Here is a 23,043-nt window from a genome sequence, read left to right as displayed (position 1 = left end):
ATTTTATGTAAATAGGTGTTTTGCCAGCAAGTATGTGTACCATGTGTGCACAGCACCAAAGAAGCCAAAAGAGAGCAACCGATTCCCTGGAACTCGAGTTAGACGATTGTGAACCGCTATATAGGGGCTGGGAATCAAACTCAAGTCTCTTGAAAAGCAGCCAATGCTCTTAACCACGGAGCAATCTTTCCTGCCCCCGTTAATACGCATAATTATATATGTAGTTTGGGTTGGAAGGTTGTTTTTGCTTTTCGTTTTGTTTTGTTTTTTGTTTTTTTCAAGACAGGGTTTCTCTGTGTAGCCCTGGCTATCCTGGAACTCACTCTGTAGATCAGGCCGGCCTCGTACTCAGAAATCCGCTTGCCTCTGCCTCCCAAGTGCTGGGACTAAAGGCGTGTGCCACCACCGCCCAGCCATTTTTTGCTTTTTTTAAAATTACAAAAGATGTGCTAGAGAAATGGTTCCGTCAGTAAAAGCTCTAGCGGAATAAGCCTAAGGCTCAGGTTCAATCCCTCGGACCTGTATAAAAAGTGAAAGGTGAGAAGACAGACTCTGCAAGGTTGTCCTCTGGCTTCCATACACAATAATAAGAAAATATTTTAAAATTAAGAAAGAACTAAGTGTGGTGGCACATGCCTTTAATCCCTGCCTCGAGAGGCAGAAGCCAGAAGATCTCTTTGAGTTAGAGGCCAGCCACGGCTACATAGTCAAAACAAGAAAACCAAAGCCCGGCAGTGGTTGTCCATGCTTTTTGTCCCAGCACTTGGGAGGCTTGGGAGGCAGAGGCAGGCGGATTTCTGAGTTCAAAGCCAGCCTGGTCTACAGAGTGAGTTCTAGGACAGCCAAGGCTACACAGAAAAACCCTGTCTCGAAAAACCAAAACACACAAACAAATAAAACAAAAACAAAAAGCAGAGACATTAAATGTATCAGAAAGATGGCAACACAGAAAAGGTGGAAATAGGGCATAAATAAATATGTATAAATATGTATATGTATAAATAAAAAGGAAAGGACTATAGACACTTATGCTATCAGGCTATAAACTATGAAGCATGGATAATTCAACCCTCTTAACTCAAACTCCAAAACGGAAACTGGGAAAAACAAATGAGCAGAACAGATGCAAAGCAGAGTGAACAGCCCCGTGCTTCTTCTACAAGTTTAGAGTGGACTCCAGAGTCCAGTTTAGAGTTGGAGGAAAGATGTCAAATGACAGAAAAAAACGTCTCATAGCCAGCCATTGCTGAGGGTGGACAGGGCTCAGAGGGCAAGGACCCACAGAAATTAACCAAAATGAGGACCTTTAGAAAACGGAGTAGCAATGGCTGACAATCATTTATTTGCTATACTGTCGTTTGCCAATTTTCTCTGGATTGAAATATTCCACACAGGAGGGAGAGAGAGGCTCATATCTCACATATCTGGAGGACAGAAACACATGATTTTTGAGAGCCTGACCCCAGCAACTTAAAACAGAGTCATTAACAACTCAGGGAGTCACAGCCAGTCCAGCTCCCTGCCAGCTGCATTCAGAGCTGCAGGGGCGCAGGTTTTGTGAGTTATCATCTGTGTTGCAGTGGGCTTTGCGGTGATGCAGTTGCTTTTGAGTCATCTCCATCCCTCATACGTGAGCCCTCACCCATTACTGTTAGTAATCCCAACAAAGTTCAATCAGGTTACCAGGTAAGACATTGGTGCAATTGTTACTTGGGTTTGTTCTTGGCTCCCTTTCTGACCTAATAGATATGTGTGCCTGCATAAGTGTGTGTGTGTGTGTGTGTGTGTGTGTTGCCTCCCCAGGAAAAGTGTGTCACATCTTCCTCACAAATTCTGACATTCCAGTTCCATATGTATGACCACACTCAGCTATTCACGTAACAGATTTTCAAGTTTTTTACATTCACTTGTTTGTTCCTTTGCTGTCTGTTGTGTGCATCTGTACATATGTCCGGAGGTGCTTGTGTAAATGACAATTTCCTTCCTTCCACCACCTGGATTCCAGGGCTTGAACTCAGGATGTCAACCTTGGCAGCAAGTGGTAACCACTGAGCCATCTCCCAGCCCCCGAAACAAATAATTGACAAGCAACTGCCAAATATATTCAGGATCCATAAAATGACAAATAACACAAGAGAACATTACAGCGTAGCCGGCTCATGAATTTGATGGCATATACTTTCTAAGCGTCTGTTGGGGTCAGGGAGCCGATGTCTGAGGAAGCCTCCTTGGAGTGGGCGGGAATTCAGCTAAGAGGGATGCACGGAGTGAGCTAGTAAAGAAAGAAATGCAGCGTGCTCCAGACTGGTCTTGAACTTTCCCTCCCCAGCCTTTGATCAAGGCTCCTTTCCCACTGGAATGTTTTTCTTCCTATTGAGAGAGGCTGCATGCTTTTCAGGCCCAGTGAACAGTCTGTTCTTTCATAAAGCCTTCTCTGACTGAAGGCAGTGTCTCCTTCATCCTCCTGTGGCACTTAGTTTTGGTTTTTGACAACTCTCACTTTCTGCCCCATTTCCTGCTTGTTTCTCTCTATCTGTGGCTTACCTATAAGCAGTTTCTCCTAAACCTTAAACTAATGAAAAACAGTCTGTTTCTCACCCATCTCTTGAGAAACCCCTAAGGTTAGCTTATACCTTACACTTAAAAGTCTGGAAACGAAACAAATGTGCGTAGCATCCATGAATGCCTGTTTGAAATCCCTTTTCAAATAGTTTTCATTCAAAAGAAGCTATTGTTGCACGCTGCGCCTTCGGGACTGAACTTATCCTTGGGTTAAACCAGAATGCTCTGGTCATGGTCCCCAAGACTGATTGGCATTCACCACAATGACCACAATGATTCTAACAAACAGGCTACTGTTCTGGACTGACAGGCATTTGGCAAGAACGGGCAGCTCTCCGGTGTCCGCTGAGGTGAACTGACGAAGCATGAATTGAGATGCCGCAGTCCAGTGGGGCTCTGTTTATTCCTTGAATTTGTGCTCTAAGAGCCAGAGTGACTCAGGCCTTAGCCTGACAAGAAACATGTCTGTCCGGGACAGACCGCACTGAGGCCATCCGGGTGATCCAGCAAGACAAAAGCCTAATGCTTGGGACAAAATCCTCAAAGATGGATATGGGTGGAGAGAACAGAAATTTGAGGCAATGCAGTAACAAACAGAGGGGAGCTTTGAAGCTCCACAGACCTGTCTGGACCCCAGCTACCTACAGGATCTCATTCAAGTACCTACTTTCAGACCCTCTCTTAATGTTATTTAAAAATAGTCTGCAAATATTCTACAGAATAAAAAATAATGTCACATATATAATGTATATTCTTTCACTTTTTTTTTTTTTTTTTTTTTTTGGTTTTTTGGTTTTTGTTTTTTTTCGAGACTGGGTTTCTCTGTATAGCCCTGGCTGTCCTGGAACTCACTTTGTAGACCAGGCTGGCCTCAAACTCAGAAATCCACCTGCCTCTGCCTCCCAAGTGCTGGGATTAAAGGCATGTGTCACCACTACCCGGCATAATGTATATTCTTAAATTTGTTTATTCATCTGTCTTACCCAGTATGTTTTGTTCTCTTGGCAGGCAGGGTCTTAATTTTGTCTGCAAAATCTAACAAGCCCTCAGCATGCCATGGATACTGGTTAATACTTTTTTGGTTGATTTATTTTTTAAAAAGTTTTTTTTTTTATATGAGTATACTGTAGCTGTCTTCAGACCCACCAGAAGAGTGCATCAGATCTCATTACAGATGGTTGTGAGCCACCATGTGGTTGGTGGGAACTGAACTCAGGACCCCTGGAAGAGCAGTCAGTGTTCTTGACCACTGAGCTATCTCTCCAGACCCTGTTTGTTTGATTTTGAGACAGGGTTTCCTCCACTCACTTTGTAGACCAGGCTGGCCTCAAATTCACAGAGATCCACCTGCCTCTGCCTCCTGAGTGCTGGATTAAGGCATGCACCACCATGCCTGATTGGTAAATACTTTTGTTTTGTTTTGTTTTGTTTTGTTTTGTTTTGTTTCGAGATAGGGATCCTCTGTATAGCCCTGGCTGTCCTGTAACTCACTCTGTAGACCAGACTGGTCTCGAACTCAGAAATCTGCCTGCCTCTGCCTCCCAAGTGCTGGGATTAAAGCCATGTGCCACCACTTCCTGGCTTTGATGCAATACTTATATGGGAGAAATCAATATGTATGTATACACTTATACAGTAGAAATAGATATATATGTATAAACTGACAACATAGTTGCTTCCTGGTATGGGAAGTTTTTATTGTAGATATGAGAAAAAGAACAGCCAGAGGCATCTGGAAGAGTCCAGAGAAGAGAGAGAAAGTAGTAGACTGGACAAGGCCAGGGCTAGGGATGTGGGAGAAAGTAAAGAAAGCATCTTGAGATAGCAGGAGCAGGAACCTAAGGGGAGAATCGTGAAAAATGCTGCATTTCAAGAAGGATAAGTAGCTGTCAGGAGGGAAGCCCGGGAACTAGAGGAAGTTTAGAGTAATGGAAGAAATGAGAAGAGCTCAGATGCTAGGATGGACTTTGAACTACATAACAGGTACTATAATACTGAGGGGGCCTGGAGGCCTTCATGTGCTTTGATTGCTAGGAGATGACTCCTATTGATAGACAGTAGCCGGCTTCACAAGTTCCCGAGGAATGCTGGCTTTTACCATGCTGCTGGAAACCCTCTTAGAGTCCAGATTGAGCTCATCTATAGATATTTGGGTTACCTTTTGGAGTTTGGGGAATTTGGGCCTGACACACATACACGCGAGCGCATGCGCAGCTGGCAAGGAGATAGAAACTAGTTAGTTATTTTGAGGGTAAGAACCTGTCTAAGTCATTATTCTGTTGCTATGAAGAGACATGACCATAGCAACTTTTACAAAGGAAAAGCATGTAATTGGGGCTTTGCTTACAGTTTCAAAATCTTTGTTCATTCTCATCATGTCGGGAAGTCTGGTGGAGGGAGCATGATGGCAGACAGGCAAAGGCTAGAGAACTAAGAGTTATGCCCTGATCCATAGACTCAGAGAGAGACTGTGCCTGCGGGTGGGGCAGCTTTTTAAATCTCAAAGCCCACCCCCCAGTGACACACTTCCTCCAACAAGGCCACACCTCCTAATCCTTCTCAAACAGTGCCACTCCTTGTTGACTAAACATTCAAATACAGGAGCCTATGAGGGCCATTCTTATTCAAACCACAACAGTCACCTAGAGCAAGTAGTTTTTTTCCACATTAAGGCTCTTCTCTTAAATGAATCTCCTGCTTTGTAAACTATGCTTGAATACCTACATGAAACCAGGAGGAAATTCCTAAATACTTCATGAGTGGGCCAACTGAAGTGACCACTCGATCCCCAACACCTCATTTTAGTTTTAGCCATGATTAAAATCCTCCAGGCTAGCAGCTTGATGGCAGGTACCCCACTTCTTGGTGTTTGGCCCTGCTGTCCAGGAGCTCTGCCTTCTTTCTCTTAAGCTTCCTCTGAGAAAACTTTTAAACTCACTCTCTGTGGGCTATGAGTTCCTTTTTTTCAAATTCAAGAGAGAACAGCCTGAAGTCACTGGGCTCCTGGCACCTTAACTCCTGGACTAACACCCATCTCTGGCAAGAGACAAGGCTTCCAGCAAGCTCAAAGGTAGTACTTTCCCAATTTTTTTTTTTTAAGCTCAAATGCAGATTAGCAACATAGCTTTATTTTCTTCAGCAACCAACATTGAAACACCAGATCAAATGGCTCCTAAGTGCCTGGGGAGCAAATCAGGAAAACAATATTAGGCCCCACATTTATGTAGTAGTTACTATTTCTAGAATCTTTTCCCTAGGGAAAATTGTATTGCTTAGGAGGAGGCGGAGATAAGGTCAGACATGGGTCCCCAGCCAGGCTTAATAGGAAACTGGGGGCACAAAGAGCTGTATGGTGTTCACCACTAGGGAAAGCTGGTCAAGAAAGTTGATGATGGAAATTCGGAGGAGGCGAGAATCTTCCGCGATCCAGCGTACCTCCAGCAGGCAGCCGCTCACTTTAAGCTCCTTCCCTACCAGTCCTCGGTGTGGTTCGACATCTGGAACGAGGGACCCACAGGCGATTTCTGCCTCCAAAGAGGTCGGGAAAGGCGCGAAGAAGGCGAATCTGTGATGTCCGACTCCAGGCCTTTGGGTTAAAGGCACCGTGCTTTTGCTGGAATTTCGGGAGGCTTCCAGTGCTCTTGCAACAGGGTGAGCTCCACTGGGAATAACTGCCTTTGTGCCTGCATTACCAGGACAGCAGCGGCTAGTCTGACCATCGGCGCCATCTGCAGTGTGGCTTAAACCTGTGTGTGCTGTCTGCATGTCTGCTGCTGTTCCTCCTTTCAACCCACCTTCGCGTTACCAGCCCGCCGCCACTGCCATTGCTGCGACCCAGAACCCGCCTTCAAAATATTTTTATTGAACATAGTTTTTAGAATATATAAATCTTTCTTGCTAAATAGGATATCAAATTACGAATTTTCTATCAAAGAGACCACTGTGACTAGTAAGATGGCTCAGAAGGAAGGAGGCTTGCTCCTAAGCCTGACAACCTGAGTTTGGTCCCCAGGCCCCTCGTGGTAGAAGGAGAAAACTCACTTCTTTGAGCCATCTTCTTATCTCTACATGTTCACACTCACACACACACACACACACACACACACACACACATGCGCATACACACAGAGACACACACAGAATAAAGAAATGCAAAAGAAAAGTGATATTTGCAAGCCGTGGAGCAGAATGGGTCACCAATGGAGTTAGCAATGAGAAAAATGGATTTTGTTTACAGATGTATTAAGAAAAAGTGAGAAATAACTTCTAAGAAAGGGAGGAATGCCTTTCTTTCCTTTGACACTACTGAGGATTGAATGCAGAACTTTGAACCCATTAGGCATGTGTTCTAAGCTGAGCCACATCTCTGGCCCTTGTTTTATTGAAATGAAGTCTCACTACATGGCAAAGGCTGATCTGAAACTCACTCACTCACTCACTCACTCACCCACCCAAGTTGGTTTCCAACTTGACATTCCCCCAGCTCAGCCTGTTTTAATTTATTTTTATGTACGTGTGAGTGGTTTGTCTGCGTGTGTATTTGTGTGCCACAAGCCTGCTTGTGTGCCCGCCGAGTCCAGAACAGCAGTGTGGGGCCCATGTAGAAGAAACTCAAAGTAATAAAATTAATGTTATAGAGGACTCAATGATAGATTTCCTTCACACAAGTAGAATTTAGCTACTTTTGCCTCCAAAATAATTAAAGGTAAGTAGCATGCTAACCAGCTCTGTTAGATAAATGGAGTTTTGGATGCTAGGATATAAGTGTTTATTCATCAAGAATGACCAGCACGCATTAGATCATATCTGCCATTAGACAGATATGATCTAAGGGGGTTGCTCAAGAGGGTATCTTAGGGTCACAACCACCACTAAGTCCTCCTGGTCTGTAAATAGGTCCCTGAGTTCTTAACAAGAAAGACATAATTCTGCCAGGTAGACAAGATAACCCTGGGCAACAACTATTCAAAAAGGAACAACACTGGTATCCTTAAAATAATTCTGGCAATAGGTAATATTTTTGCTCTCCTAATCTTTTATGAGCCCAAGTGGCAAGACTCACAGTCTCCTGTTTCTGTTTAAATTGATTGAAGTGTACTTTGGGACTGGGACCCAAGATGACAGTGTTTGTGAAATGCATGCTTGTGAGATGTATAAGCCAATGTGTATATGAGTTAGTGTCTTGGTTAGAGTTTCCATTGCTGTGAAGAGACACCACGGCCAAGGCAACTCTTACAAAGGTGCTGGCTTAGAGGTTCAGAGATTCTGTCCACTATCATCATGGTTGGAAGCATGGCAGTTGTCCAGGCAGGCATGGCTCTGCATCTCGATCTGACTACAGCCAGGAGAAAGGGTCTAAAAGCCCACCCTACAGTAGCCTACCTCCTCCAACAAGGCCACACCTCCTAATAGTGCCACTCCCTGGGCCAAGCATACTGAAGCTACCAGTTAGTACAATCCTGTCAAGGCTGACTCTAATTTAGGCATTAACCACAGTCAGCCAGGCACTTTAGTACAGATCTTTGCCTTCATCTCTAAGTGTGAGGAGCAATTTTTATTATTATTTCTACAACAGGATCTCCTGGAACTAGAGGAACATATAGTTGTGAGGCATCACTTGGATGCTGGAAACCTAACGAAGGTCTTAGCAAGAGAAGCAAATGCTGCCAACCACTAAGTCATCTCTGCAGTCCTGTCTTGGTTTGTGGAATGTCCTGTGTGTATACACACATATGTAATCCAAGTGATTGTATTAGTGATTATGTTAGGGTATTCCTATATATCTTTTGGTTTTTGATGCTGTAATTTCTTAATTTTAGTATATTTTTTTCAATGACTCTTTTTTTCTTCTTCTGGGTTTTCAAGACAGGGTTTCTCTGTGTAGCCCTAGCTGTCCTGGAACTGTCTCTGTAGAACAGGCTGGCCTCGAACTCAGAAATCCGCCTGCCTCTGCCTTCCAAGTGCTGGGATTAAAGGCGTGTGCCATCACTGCCCGGCTCAAGTACTCTTTCCTACATCAAACATTGTGGCTACTCTACTAGTGGTTTCCTCCTCTTGACTGTCCATTCCAAGTCTTCTGACAGTTTTGTTCTAGGTAGCCAGGCAGTTCACAGCCAGCAGATGGCACTGTAGCAGGAATGGACAGAATTCTGAGGTTTCTGAGTGCAGCACTTTCAGTCAGACTCTAGAAAACCAGACCCAACTGTCTATAATCGAAGGTCCCAGCTTACAAAGCAGAACCTAAAGCTTTGTCTCCTGCACGCCAGCCCACCATTAGACTGTCATCATCTAGTCAAAACATCTTCAGAGAAGCCATGGTAGGGTAGATTTCTAAGGAGGCGAGGCCAGCATGACTTAAACTCTGCAGATAAAGGAAACTATCCTGGTAATTTAAGGAAAAGAAAAAGTCATTCTAACAAACAGGAAGCTGTCTGAATGCTTCTGACAACCGAAAGCCTTAGGATCGGAAGCCTGTGGCTTTTCTTATAAAGTTTCTTATTCCGTTTACGAAAGTCAGAGGCAGCTTGGCTAGATTTCCACAAGAAGCCATCTAACAAGGGCTGTCCCAGGAGCCCGAGAAACTACTGTGGTATCCCCCTCCACACTCAAACTCTCGTCGGGTTTCAGATATTACAGGACATATTACTACTGCAGAGCATAGAAGCAAAACAAAAAAACAAAACAAACAAAAGCCGTGTCCCCAAGAACAGTCCAACTATCCTGAGAGTGGTGACGTTTTCAGCTTGGTATGGTAAGATAAAGTGACCCTGCTGTAGTATACACACGTGCGCCACCTTACGTGCCATTGCTTCGCATTATAGTCTGGTTCCCAAGTGTTTTCTCTTGGAACTGTACCTGATTTCGCTACCGGTTGTCACCTAAATAAGTTGGAGGAAACGGGATGGCTTTCTTTTGTTTCTTGGTCATGAATCACTGGAACCCTAAGTTTTGTTCTCAAGTAGATACGGCGGGGAACGACATGTTCTGGCACATTGAACATGTGTCGCAGAGCAAGCCCTACAGCCTTTATTTTTCAAACACACAGTCTGGGTCCAGTCGGTCTAGTTAGACAGGGGCAAGCAGGCGGACATCCGATTGCCATGACCACAAAGGAAGCCTCGCCCACCACGCTCTCCTCCGACTACGTAGGGACGCAGACGCTACGCAGGCAGGGCGAGGCTTTGGCTCGACGATCAGCTAATTACGCCTGATTGAGTTCGCCGTTTCTCTCGCTCGGCCCTCGCGCTTGCGTACTACGGCTCGTTCCCGTCACTACGTCCCGGATCGGGAAGTGTCAAGTGGGAGCCGGGTTCCCCCGCCTTTGCAGCCGCCACAGCTGAACCCGGACCCCTCACCCAAGCCGGGCACTATCGCCATGACGAACGGTGAGAGCTGGGGGCCCGAGCGGAGGATGGCGGTAGAGGACTGGGACCAAACGTGGCGGGCGTGGCTAGACTGACGTGGCCGTTCCCCCCGCCCCCTCCCAGCCCGGCCCCCCTGGACCTTGGGGAGCCCCTAACTCCTGTCTGGGATGCTCCTTGCAGTTTCTCTTTTCTCAAGCCCATCAAGGTACCCTAGTGCCACACCTGACTTTTTCGTTATCACCCTTTACTCTCTTTTCTTTCCTAGAAGTTGGTTCTGGCCGCTGGGGAGGTCGTTCACTAAAGAATTTTGTTGTTAGTCCCCAGGGGAGAGAAGCTGTTATCCAGTTCCCTAAGGTCTCATACTTTCTGACAGTAAGCTGGTTGAAAGGACCTAGTAATGGTATCAAATCCCACCGTTTGCGGGGGAGGTGATTGTAGACAACCCCCAAAGTTTTTTTGTTTTGTTTTGTTTTGTTTTGTTAATTTAAATGACAAAAAAAAAAAAAAGCCTTCATTCGTTTGACTAAAGTCCTAGTTGGGTGGCTCCATCTGGAGCTTCTGGTTAATATCGCAAAGGGTGGATTTAGAAGCCGCCTTTTATTAGTGATGGAGCACTTGTAATTTTTCCAGGTTGCCTCAAACAATTTTATAGTCATGATTTTCAGGTTCTAGAGCATGAATTAAGACCTTTATAGTCAGTCTTACAGGAACGGAAATAAGAAAGCCTTTTCTAGGTACTATGATTGGAGAAAGTATCTCTCATAGACTTCCATACGGCTCGACACTGAAGACTGAAATGTCATTTCCTTGTGAATTTTATAGGAGCAAAAGAGCAAGACATAAAGGCATCCATAGAAACTGTCTGTGAGCTGACTGATATACTGGAACTAGCTGTGAAATAGTTTCACTGGAAGAAGTCAGTATAGTCCAGAACTGGCGGGAACCGACAGAGACCCTGATTGTGTATAATATCCATTTGAAGCTTTCTGGGTAGTCAGTCTTACCATAGTACACAAAGTTAAAGAAGGAACAGAGGAAGACATAGTGTAAACTAGGAAATAAAATATTCTGGCACAGTTGAATACTGAATAAAATCTGCCTTTATGTAATTCATTTTGCTTACTTGGGTATCACATGTAAGAAGCAGAACTAAGAGCTTTCTGTGTCACCTAAGCATCAAATACAATTTTGTTTTGTTGAGAGTGGGCTTTGCAGGTTGTATTTGGCATGCCTCTAAGCCGAGCGTTGAGTAGGAGGAGGCAGGCAGACCACAAGTTTAAGGCCAGCCCTGCCTACCCAGCAGGACGCGCTGTCTGGAGCAGAAGCAGGATATGGGCTCCCTTTTCCCTTTGTAACTTGGGCTGCGCTTAGCTAACGCCAGTGTTCCAGGGGTGCTTCGTTCTGCCTCATGGATGTCAGTGCTTCCTGTCTTCCATTTTATGCCCATCTTTTGTACTGGCAAGAATATGATTTGTAAACTGTACTGTACTTGAAATAGCAACAGAGTATAGCAAAAGTGTAGCCATATGAGGTTTAACTCTTGGAATTTCCATTAATGTTTATGGTCCGCCGTAACATATGCTTTACCAACAGATGCAGATCTGAAAATCTTGGCTAAAGACTGAGCTTTCCTGCATCAGATGAGTGATTTATATCAAGAACATATGTAAATCTGTATGCTCAGACTCCTAGGACTAGCCGAGTACTAGCCTCAGTTACTTCCAAGAGTGCCACACAAATAAACGCGTGTCTTCTAGTTTGTAGTGAGGGCGGAGGAGTGGAGTGATAAAGGGGCTTTTTACAAGCAGGTTGGGGAAACAGTGCCAAGATCATGGACCCTTCCTGTTCACCATTGGCACTGTCGTTGAGGTCTGGGCAGCATCACCTCCCTAGGCACAGCAGCATCAAAGACTCTCTCTTCTCTTTGTGACAGTGTACTCCTTGGATGGGATCCTGGTGTTTGGTTTGCTCTTTGTTTGCACCTGTGCCTACTTCAAGAAAGTACCTCGTCTCAAAACCTGGCTGCTGTCGGAGAAGAAGGGAGTGTGGGGTGTATTCTACAAAGGTAAGGCCTTATCTGCATGCAGAGAGAGAACATACGTAGCTACTTCTCAGCAACGGAGTATAGCAAAAGTGTAGCCATATGAGATTTAACTCTTGGAATTTCCATTAACATTTATGGTCCACTGTAACATACGCTTTACCAACAGATGCAGAGCTGAAAATCTTGGCTAAAGATTTTTGTGGTTCTAGAATAGAAAGCGTAGGAACAGGGTGATATTTGGACTCATGTTTACTATATGAGTGTGTTTGTGATGTGTTGTAATTATGTGGTTGCTGCTGTGTACACTTGGCTAGCTGAGCTGTGAGCTTCTGGAACTTGTCCTGCCTACTTAGCTTAGCCTACAAGTACTGAGAGCACAGGTTTGTATTACTATAGCCATATTTTACGTGGCTTCTGGGATTTTGACTCAGGTCCTCATAATCGTGTGGTAAGTGCTTTGCTTAGGGTCTGCTAATAAGATAAAGTTGAGGGAAGAGGTAAATTTTAAATTAGCCGTTACTTAAGACATACTTGTTTGTTTTACTTTCTAGGTAATTTTGGTGTTCTAGGATTAAATAAAAGACACATAACAATGCCAGGTGTGGCACATGCTTGTAGTTCCAGCTACTTGGGAAGCCAAGAAGTGAGCTTGTTCTTGGCCAATATTTGGTCTCATGGGGTGAGGTGGAGATATTTTACAAGTTAGATCATTTTAGCCTGGCCTGAAACTCCTCTTAGCAGGAAGAATAGTTTTCCACTTATTTTTATTTTTAAGAGAACTCATTGGAACCTTAACTTTTACCTTATATTTTGGGCACCTTCATCAGGAATTCTATATAAATATTTTTTAAATAGGGTAAAATAAGGACCGGCATGGTGACACATCCCTAGAATTCTATTGCATAGTGAGCCTTTATCTCTAAAAGGGTTAGGGAGGACCGGCATGACAGCACACACCTTTAATCCCAGTACTGGGAGACGGAGGCAGATAGACAGGCAGATCTCTGAGTTCAAGGACATTCTTGTTCTAGGTACAAATTGGAGGCCAGCCAGGGCTACACAGTGCCGTTCTATCTCAAAAAGGGAAAAGGCCAGGGGTAAGCAATCCATGTAGAGCCTAGAGCATAAGGGTGTCCTTTAAGAACATTTCCAGACTCTAGAAACCCGTGGTTCTCTTTAGAAATTCAGAACGTGATTTGAAAGCAGCAAGGCTTTTGTGAAGAGCCTGGTATGACGTCTCTTTCCGTTTGTCCTCTAGCTGCTGTGATTGGAACCCGGCTGCATGCTGCTGTTGCAATCGCTTGCATCGTAATGGCCTTTTACGTCCTGTTTATCAAATGAATTCCAAACCCTCCAGCTCATCAACTGCCAACCAAGGGATAAAGATGAAGAACTTGTCGGAAACCTGGACCCAGTGTAGGAGAGTTGAGCTAAAATCATCNGTGTCTCCAAGATGACACTGAAGCCTCTGCCTGCCACATGTGGGGAAAACTCATGGTCACGAACATTTTTGCTTCAGGGGATTCCAGAAAGCCAACCTTTAGATCTCTGCGTTAATCAGCCCTCAGCAGCAAGTCTGATGTCCAGATAAACCACATCCCACATTGATATGATTATCTATCTCCTGCTTAAACACCTACGCTGGGTGGTAGCTCAGTGGTAGAGCATTTGGTTAGCATTGGCAAGGTCTTGGGTTCATTCTCCAACACTGGTAAAAACAACCTACAGCTGGCCGTCTATTTGGCTCTTTAGTCCCTCATCAGAATCTTTGAAAACTGAGGCTCACTGGGGAATGATATAGGCTTTGTTCAGACTTCCCAGAAGGTAAAGAGAGTCATTCTGCATAGCCTTGGCTGTCCTGGAACTCTCTATGGAGAGCAGGCTAGCCTCAAACTCACAGAGAGCCACCTGCCTCTGCCTTCTGAATTAGAGGCATGTGCCAGGAGATAATTTTTTAGGCTTCATTTTCTTCATTGGCTAATTTGGATCTGGATCTGGTGAACTGAAGAGAGGGAGAGGGGCTGGATGAGAACTGGGAGTTACGAAAGGCAAAACAATTGTTTGGCTGTTGGAGTGTGTTCTTTCTGTGCATCTGGGAACTTGAGAGAGGNTGGTTCTCACTGCAGAGAGAACAGATTGCCACATNCTGGCAGCCTGCGGGATTTCTCAAGAGAACCTGAGTGCATAGGAAAGCCAGGGTTATCAGTAAGAAGCAGTGACAGAAGCAAGCAAGGCAGCAGTCTTCCGCTTACCAGTGTCCCCAGAGAGGACTTCACTCGACCGACTGATAGAGAAAAAGAACCAACTCTCGCNATTTCCTAAATTACCTAGTGCTAAATACTGTTACTCGGTTTTAAATACGAATGCTGGGGGAGGGGACTATTGAAAAAATCATTGATTAATAATATTTGAAGTTCTGGTAGAAGAGATAAGTAAACTAGTATATCAGTTCATATACTAGTAAGCTCATCTAGTGTCAGAATTTGCTGTGATGAAAATGTATGTAGGTGGGAGTTTTGCCATGTTATAAAAGACACAAGCTTGTTCTCTAATCTGGTCTCCAGCAATTTTTAGTTGTGTCTCTGCCAACTCTTAGTGTTGTCCATACTGCAGTATTTCACTCTCTGTTAAGNCCATGAGAAACTGAAATGAGAAAAANCACTGATACTAACATTTGGTCAGCTCGTAGAATTCATTAATAAAATGAGTATGTTTCTGAGGAAAGAAAAATGAAGCTTTGCAACTGAGTGTTGAGGGCTTTTCCGTGGAGTGGGGGGACTCCTGAGCAGGTGATGTCAGATGACTCTGCCTTTGAAGGGACAACTTCTTCCTTCCCTCCTTACACCTGCAAAAGACTCAGTTTGTAAATGTGAAGTCTACAACAGTGGAACAAAAAGTAGGTCTAATATTATAGTTCACACGAGCCACACATGCTCCGTGGAATTGTGTGTCATAAAGCTTGAAAGAACAAGTCAAAAAAGCTTGACAGAACAAGTGCAGGGCTCACTCCCAGAAGTGAAATTCGCTTTTGTCTGTACTCTGCACCAGAACAGGCTGCTGGGAAGTGCAGGTCCTGATGCAGTTGACTGCTGTGAGGGTCTGCAGCAGTGTAGAAAGTCACCAAGCACACGATGCATGTGTAAGACTCGCTAGGAATTGGTCCACAGGCTAATTGCAATGATTGCTGTTTTCTGGCCATTCCTAACTGCTTGTGGACGTTGTACATCGTGGTGCGCACTAGGCTCCGCACCACGATGTACAACGTCCACAAGCAGTTAGACCAAGAGAAACTGAAATGAGAAAAACCACTGATACTAACATTTGGTCAGCTCGTAGAATTCATTAATAAAATGAGTATGTTTCTGAGGAAAGAAAAATGAAGCTTTGCAACTGAGTGTTGAGGGCTTTACCATGGAGTGGGGGGACTCCTGAGCAGGTGATGTCAGATGACTCTGCCTTTGAAGGGACAACTTCTTCCTTCCCTCCTTACACCTGCAAAAGACTCAGTTTGTAAATGTGAAGTCTACAACAGTGGAACAAAAAGTAGGTCTAATATTATAGTACACACGAGCCACACATGCTCCGTGGAATTGTGTGTCATAAAGCTTGAAAGAACAAGTCAAAAAAGCTTGACAGAACAAGTGCAGGGCTCACTCCCAGAAGTGAAATTCGCTTTTGTCTGTACTCTGCACCAGAACAGGCTGCTGGGAAGTGCAGGTCCTGATGCAGTTGACTGCTGTGAGGGTCTGCAGCAGTGTAGAAAGTCACCAAGCACACGATGCATGTGTAAGACTCGCTAGGAATTGGTCCACAGGCTAATTGCAATGATTGCTGTTTTCTGGCCATTCCTAAGCATCGTTCCTCAGGAGAGAGAAAAGTTTAATGGGTCTGGAGAGATCTTGTGGGTGGGGGTTTGAGACCTGTTGACCAACTGGGTGTCCCTTGGGAAGTAGGCACAACACTAGCTACTTAGTATTTAATGACTTGTTTTCAAATAGGGCTGGCTTCTCTTGACTGTGCTCTAGAAAACAGCTTCACTTCTTAAACAGCTTTCATTCTGCAGCTTCCTTCGTGGATCCTCTTGGCCTAAATGTTTTTGCATTATTATATTTTGAGATGTTTTCTTATCAGAATGTATTTAAAAAGTACAGGAAGAAACAAATGGCCTATTTCATTTTTTGGCTTTATGTAATCAGGTAAATAGAAACCTGCTGTACTTATTATTTAGGCTGATGTGTTTCATTTTTTTGGCAAAGAAAAAATGGTAAATTGTTGTAGGGGAGGTCCTTCAGGGGTGGAGGTATGAGGGTAACAATATTACTTCAGATTCAGGCTGGCGTGGGCACCAACCCTGTGCACCAGGGTTAGATGAACCCAGCTCCTTTTTTATAGTGGAATCAGCACCTTTTTTATTCACCATTGTTGGCACAATCCTTGAAAATAAACTTTTTTCCCTGTGTTTTTTGCCTGCTTTGTCATGTGTGTTTATTGAACCTCAGTGCTCTCTTGGGTTCTCCCCATGCTATAGCGTGTTGGCTCACTGGAGTAAATACTGCCATTCTGGAGAGCTCTAGGACACTTAGCCAACAGGCCCATTGCTAAAAGACAGTGTCCCAGCCATGGTGGCACCCGCCTTTAATCCCAGCATTTGGAGGATCTTTGTGAGTTTGAGGTCACCCTTGTCTACAGAGTTCCAGGACAGCCAGTGCTGTTACACAGAGAAGCCCTGTCTCAACAAAACAAAACAGAAAAAAAAGTGTCATTTGGCATTTTTGGTGAAGTTCTTCTTTCTGAGGTTATCAGGTTAACCACTCAAGCCCTGAGGGAATGTCTGAGCCAATGGGATTCTGGAGCAGTGGGGGGACTTTCCTCAGTATTTGTTTATTGAAAGCCAATTAGGACTGGGATAAATACAAATTACAGCTTCAGAAATAATTTTCTACTAATGGTTATTATTATTACTTTTTACTTTGCCACCCATCACCCCTTATGGAAAAGGGACAGGAGGGGGTGGAGTATTAACGCGCTTTCTATGGTGAGGGGCACATCTGTCTAATTGTTATTTCATTCATGGAATTTGAAAGTTAGGTTTTTTGTTTTGTTTTTTAATTTGGGCCTTATCCTGGCTGGCCTGGAATTTATAGTACGTACACTAGACTAGCCTTGAACTCAAGGGGTCCAACCTCCTTCTGCTTTTCAAGTGCTGGGGCCAAAGGATTGCACCATCAAGCCTGGCAAAAAGTCAGCTATATTTTAATGGAATGAATGTAAATGAAGGCTTAGCAATATGACTGTCAGCATCAAGTTCTGGGCAACCAGGAGGCTCTGTTAGTGAGGCTAGGCTAGTTATCCGGTCCCCGTTTTACAGATACCCTGTCTCTAAGTAATCAAAAATCCTTTGACTAAATGATACTTACTGAGTGGTTATTGGGTAAAAGTGTCTGTTTTTTGTTTGTTTGTTTGTTTGTCTTCGAGACAGGGTTTCTCTGTATAGCCCTGGCTGTCCTGGAACTCACTTTGTAGACTAGGCTGGCCTTGAACTCAGAAATCCGCCTGCCTCTGCCTCCCAAGTGCTGGGATTAAAGGCATGCGCCACCACCACCCCTCTAAAGGTGCCTGTTATTTAAGCCACCAGTCCACGTTTGATTCCAATCCAAGACTCACATGGTGGAAGAAGAAACCCGACTTTAGTAAGTTTGACCTTCACCTGTGTACCATGATACACTGCTCAGACTCTGCCAATAAATAAATAAAAACACATGATAAACGATAAACGTCTGTAAGAGTGTTCCTATGATGCTCTTTACATTTTATATAAAACTAGTACATAATAAGGAAGCATGGATGTATTCCTACTTGTAATCGCAGCACGCGGAGGCTGAAGTGGGAAGGATCTTGAGTGGGATACCAGGTTGGATAACTTAGACTTTCAAACAAAATGCAACAAAATCCAAGTCTATTTATGGAAATCAAGCCTGTGTCCCCCGGGACCTCCCAGCCTTTAGGTGGCAGAAGAGAATGCTTTGGATAAACAAGGTATGCGGAAGCCGCCTGATCGCTCTGTGGTTCCTCCCAGAATCCTTTGAGGCAAGACCGAGTGTTTAAAAGAGGGTGCACGAGCCACTTCCTCGCGAGTGGGAGTGCGGCTGGGGTTGTGGATGCTAGTGTGTGGTATTGTGTGGCGTGTATGGTGCCTTTGGGCCGAGTGCGAGCATGGATATAGGAGTGTGTGTGCGCGCGACTGGGAGGTGCAAGGCGAGTGTGTGTACCCCCCACTCCCCTCCCCTCGCCTACACCTTGATCTTATTTGATCGGGTCGTGACCCCTGCCCCGCCGGGCCGCCCCGAAATGAAAAGCAGCCCTCCTGCGAAGCCCCCTCGGTGGGGCGCTGTGCAGCGAGGCCCTCTGGGCGGTGGCAGCGTCGCGGTTCCCGGGGTTCCGGGATCGGTCCTGCGGGCCCGGCGCTCAGAAGTGATGAATTGATCAGATAGACGAGGCCGGGTCCGTCCCAGCCGCTGATTACCGAGCGATTCTGATCTGAGCCCGGCCCCAGGACCCCGCCGCCGAGCCCCGGCTCAGGTCTGTAGCCTCGTGTGCTGGTGAAGCCCAAGAGGCTCAAGGTGAAAGAGCCCAGGGCAGACGTCACGCCGCCCCTTGGTGGAGGCTTTGTTCCCGCTGCAGTTTTTCTTCCCACCGTGTGTGCGCGCGCGCGTGCGTGTGTTCCCACCGTGTATGTTTGTGTGTCCTTTTAATTGTCCTTTTGGTCTGGGCTTGTTTGATCTCTCTCAAAGATTTGTTTAATGTATATGAGCATCCTGTTTTGCTGGCACACCAGAAGAGGGCATCTAGATCCCATTACAGTTAGTTGTGAGCCACCTTGTGGTTGCTGGGAATTGAACTCTTGACCTCAGGAAGAGCAGACTTTGCTTTTAACCACTGAGCCATCTTTCCAGCCCTGATCTCTTCCTACTAACAGAGTTTCACCTAGGGCTAAAAGGTACCATGCCCTGTATAGACTCTGTTGAGGAATGTGTTCGTTAGAGAGCATACATTTATAAACTACTGGATGCAGGGACTTGTTCCATATATAGGGACTTAGAATGGGCTGTGTACGATTTAAGGCTTTAAGAGTGGATGTATTGTTTTGTCTTAAGGCGAGGACTCTTTCTACCTCAGGCTGGGAACTTGGTTAGTAGCTGAGGAAAACCTTGAATTCCTGAATGCCTGCCTCTACCTCCCGGGCTGCGATTAACACATTATTTAGCCATAATAATAAAGCCACATATAGTCACTTTATTAACACATTGAGTTAAAAGAAAAAAAACTTGTGCAAGTGTGTGTGGGGGGGTGTTTGTGAGAGTATAGGTGATTGTGTGCATGTGATGGCTTGAGGTTAGCGTCATGTCTTTTCCTACACCCACTCCCTGCAACACACACATCATTTTCTGAGGCAGAACCTCTCCTTGAATGACAAGCTGGTTGTACAGGCACACACACCCCTAACCCAGAATTACAGGTGCACCCACTGGCCTTTCTATGGTTTTGGAAATTTAAGAGCCCAATCCTCACCCTTGTGGCACTTTATTCACTGAGCCACTCTCTTAGCCCTAAAATAGATTTTATTATTAGATTTTTTTTTCTTTCTCAAGACAGGGTTTCTTTATGTAGTCTTGACTGTCCCGGAACTCACTCTGTAGACCATGCTGGCCTTGAACTCCGAGCGATCTGCCTGCCTCTGCCTACCAAATGTTGGGATGATAGGTGTGTGTCACCACCACCCTAAACTAATTTTAATTGGCACACAAATGTTCTTAAGAGGTTTAAGGCACATTTGTACATTGTGTAATGTCTACATACGGGTAAAAGTACCTGTCTCAAATATCATGTGCGTGTGTGTATTTTCCATAAAGGATGCATTATTGTTTGTAATCACCTCACCTTACAATAGATTGTCAGAAGTTTTTCTGATGCACAGCAATTGGCCAACCTTTCGCCCAGACCCCATCACTATTCTCCCAGCCTCTGGTAATTTACTGTTATACCGACAACCTGTAGGAGAGCAACTTGTTTAGATTCCACATGAGTAAGAGTATGTGTTTTTCTGTGCTGGGCTTATTTAATGGTCCTCAGTTCCTGATAAATTGTGTAACAGGATGTCATTCGTCTTTTATGGGCGTATACTCTTCTGTTGTGCTGGCTAGTTTAATGTGTACAGAAGCTAGAGTCATCTGAGAGAAAGGATACCCATCTGAGAAAGTGGCCTTCAGAAGATTGGCTTATGGGAAAGCCTGTAAGGTAGTTTCTTTTTTCTTTTCTCTTTCTTTTCTCTTTTTTCTCTTTTCTCTTTTCTCTTTTCTCTTTTCTCTTTTTTCTCTTTTCTCTTTTCTCTTTTTCTCTCTTCTCTCTTCTCTCTTCCCTCTTCTTCCCTCTTCTTCCCTCTTCTTCCCTCTTCCCTCTTCCCTCTTCCCTCTTTCCCTCTTTCCCTCTTTCCCTCTTCCCCTCTTCCCCTCTTCCCCTCTTCCCCTCTTCCCTTCCCTTTTCTTTCTTTCTTTCTTTCTTTCTTTCTTTCTTTCTTTCTTTCTTTCTTTCTTTCTTTCTTTCTTTCTTTTCAGAGACAGGGTTTCTCTGAAACCCTGGCTGTCCTGGAACTTACTCTGTAAACCAGGCTGGCCTTGAACTCAGAAATCCGCCTGCCTCTACTTCCCAAGTGCTGGGATTAATGTAAGGTATTTTCTTAATTAGTGATTGATGAAGAGAGTCCAACCCAATGTGGGTGGTGCCACTCTGGGCTGGTGGTCCTGCATTCTGTAAAAAAGCAGGCTGAGCAAGTCCCTAGGCAGCACCCCTCCATGGCCTCTGCATCCACTCTTGCCTTAGGAGCCTGCCCTGTTTGATTTCTTGTCCTGAGTTCCAGTGAAGTGTGGAAATGTCAGCCAAATCTTTTCTTCCCAAGTTGCTTTGGTCCTGGTTTTTCATCAACCAAAACAATTCCTGATGAAATCCTGAGACAATTGTGTACATGTAGCACATTTTTTTCTTGCAAACATTTTTCCACTGAGCTGTTTTCCCCCCACTTTATTTGTTTCTATGTGCACACAAGTGCTTATGAAGCCCATAGCCTGTGGAAGTCATTTCTCTCCACCATGTGTGGCTCCAGGGATCAAACACAGGTTGCTGCTGGGTAATTCACCAGAGATGACTGCTTAGACGTGGGTTTAAGCCAACAGAAAGTCTTTACTAGCTGGCTAACGATGACTATGGAGGTCTGGATTCCCTTCTCAAGGTGAGCTTGTAAGCACAAACAATGTCCTGGATTGGCAGAGTTCAGTTAACAAGAACAAGTAGCCAGCTGCAGAACTACTGAAGTCACAAAGCAAGGGTAGTACATTTCGAGACTTCCCCAGAACCATGGACTTTGATAGACTAGACTGTTTGTTTCCATTGTTGGTGGGTGGTGCTGTCTACATGGGTTTTACATCCTGAATGGCACCTGTATCATGGAGTCAGTTTGTTTCCATTGTTGGTGGGTGGTGCTATCTACATGGGCTTTACATCCTGAATGGCACTTGCATCATGGAGTCAGTTGTGCAAAGATCTGGGGGCCTTGTTACAACTGCCAGGCTTGGCAGCAAGTGCTTTTACCTGTTCAACCATCTCAGCCCATGTATGATAAAACATCATTTTATCCACTCATTCATCGATGGACATTTAAATTAACTCCATTTCTTAGCTGTTGTGAATGGTGCTGCAGTAAACATGGAGAGGTGGCTATCTCTTTAAATACTGATTTCATTTTCACTGATACATAACAAGTTATAGGCCTGCGGGATGGATCCTCTGGTTTGGCTTTATTTTGAGACAAGATCTCTGTGCTGCAGGGTTGATGTAGTCCTGTCTTGGAATCCCAAGAATAACTAGGTCCTCAAGCAAGCCACCAATCCTGGCTGGATGGTTGGTTGGCTTGTTTTTCCTTTTTTGAAATAAGTTTCACTGTTCTAACCTTGGCTGGCCTGGAACTCACTATGTAGAGCCTTGAACTCAGAGATGAGCCTGCCTCTCACCCTCCCCAAGTGATGGGATGGAAGGTGTGTGCCACCAAAGATCTGATTATGAACATGCTCTTCCACCACTCCTAGATTTTATTCGGTGCTGGAAAGCCAGCCTGGAGTTTTATGCATGCTGGACAAGCACTTGACTGAGTTAACATTCCCAGACCTGCTTCTGGGACTTGGGATTTTGATGGTCTTAATCCCGTCCTAACTGAAGTGGGGTGATATCCTATGGTGGTTTCGGTCTGCACTTCTCCATGATTAGTGAGACCCATCTTTCATATACTCACTGGCCAGTTGTATGTTGTCCTATATTGCCATCTATTGCTATGATAAACACTATGACCAAAAGCGCCTGGGGAGGATAGGATTGATCTTACACTTGTAAATCATAGTGATGCCTGACAGAAGTCACAACAAAAGTCCAAGCAGAACCCTGAAGTTAGGAACTGAAGCCAAGACCATGAAGGAATGGTGCTTACGAGCTTGTTCTCCAGGTGTGCATTCAGCCACCTTTTTAAAACCTTCCAGGACTGACTGCCCAGAGGTGGCACTGCCCACAGTAGGCTGTGCCTTCGCATATCATCCTACTGGCCAGACATGCGCCTTTCATCCCAGCACTTGGAAAACACAGGTAGATGGATCGCTCTGCACTTGAAGACAGCCTAGTCTACATAGCAAGTTCCAGAGCAGCTAGAGCTACTTAATAAAAGAGACTCTGTCTCAAAAAGTAAAGTATCCTACAGATGTGTCTTATTTCTAGGTTTTTTATTCTGCCCCATGGGTCTAGGTACATTTTTGTCAATACACGCAGTTTCTATTATACATTCATGATGTATTAAGACAGGTACCACGCTGACACCATTGCATACACTAGCAAGATTTTGCTGAAAGGACCCAGATATAGCTCTCTCTTGTGAGACGAAGCCGGGGCCTAGCAAACACAGGAGTGGATGCTCACAGTCAGCTATTGGATGTATCACAGGGCTCCCAATGGAGAAGCTAGAGAAAGTACCCAAGGAGC

At 44.8% G+C, this 23,043-nt stretch overlaps 1 protein-coding gene, 1 non-coding gene and 1 pseudogene across 2 annotated transcripts; 2 read left to right on the top strand and 1 right to left on the bottom strand.

The window, feature by feature from the left end:
* Nucleotides 1-5,880: 5,880 nt before the first annotated feature.
* Nucleotides 5,881-6,342, bottom strand: LOC110291903 (annotated as a pseudogene).
* Nucleotides 6,343-9,797: 3,455 nt separating this feature from the next.
* Nucleotides 9,798-14,522, top strand: Tmem167b (transmembrane protein 167B). The gene is made up of 3 exons (XM_021158866.2): nt 9,798-9,947; nt 11,860-11,991; nt 13,229-14,522. Exons 1-3 carry the CDS (start codon nt 9,938-9,940, stop codon nt 13,309-13,311), a joined length of 225 nt encoding a protein of 74 aa, XP_021014525.1. The 5' UTR covers nt 9,798-9,937; the 3' UTR covers nt 13,312-14,522.
* A 3,574-nt stretch (nt 14,523-18,096) lies between these two features.
* Nucleotides 18,097-18,511, top strand: LOC115030804. Its single transcript, XR_003836377.1, has one exon.
* Nucleotides 18,512-23,043: the final 4,532 nt, after the last annotated feature.

Source organism: Mus caroli, chromosome 3 (genome assembly GCF_900094665.2).
Source record: "Mus caroli chromosome 3, CAROLI_EIJ_v1.1, whole genome shotgun sequence".
Taxonomy (NCBI): domain Eukaryota; kingdom Metazoa; phylum Chordata; class Mammalia; order Rodentia; family Muridae; genus Mus; species Mus caroli.
Note: the sequence above shows the minus strand (reverse complement) of the source record. Positions and strands in the feature narration are given on the sequence as shown.

Excerpts from the sequence above, each read along its gene's own strand:
- Tmem167b (XM_021158866.2), top strand. Across the intron at positions 11,992-13,228 it reads GTGGGGTGTATTCTACAAAG|CTGCTGTGATTGGAACCCGG; the intron begins GTAAGGCCTTAT and ends TTTGTCCTCTAG.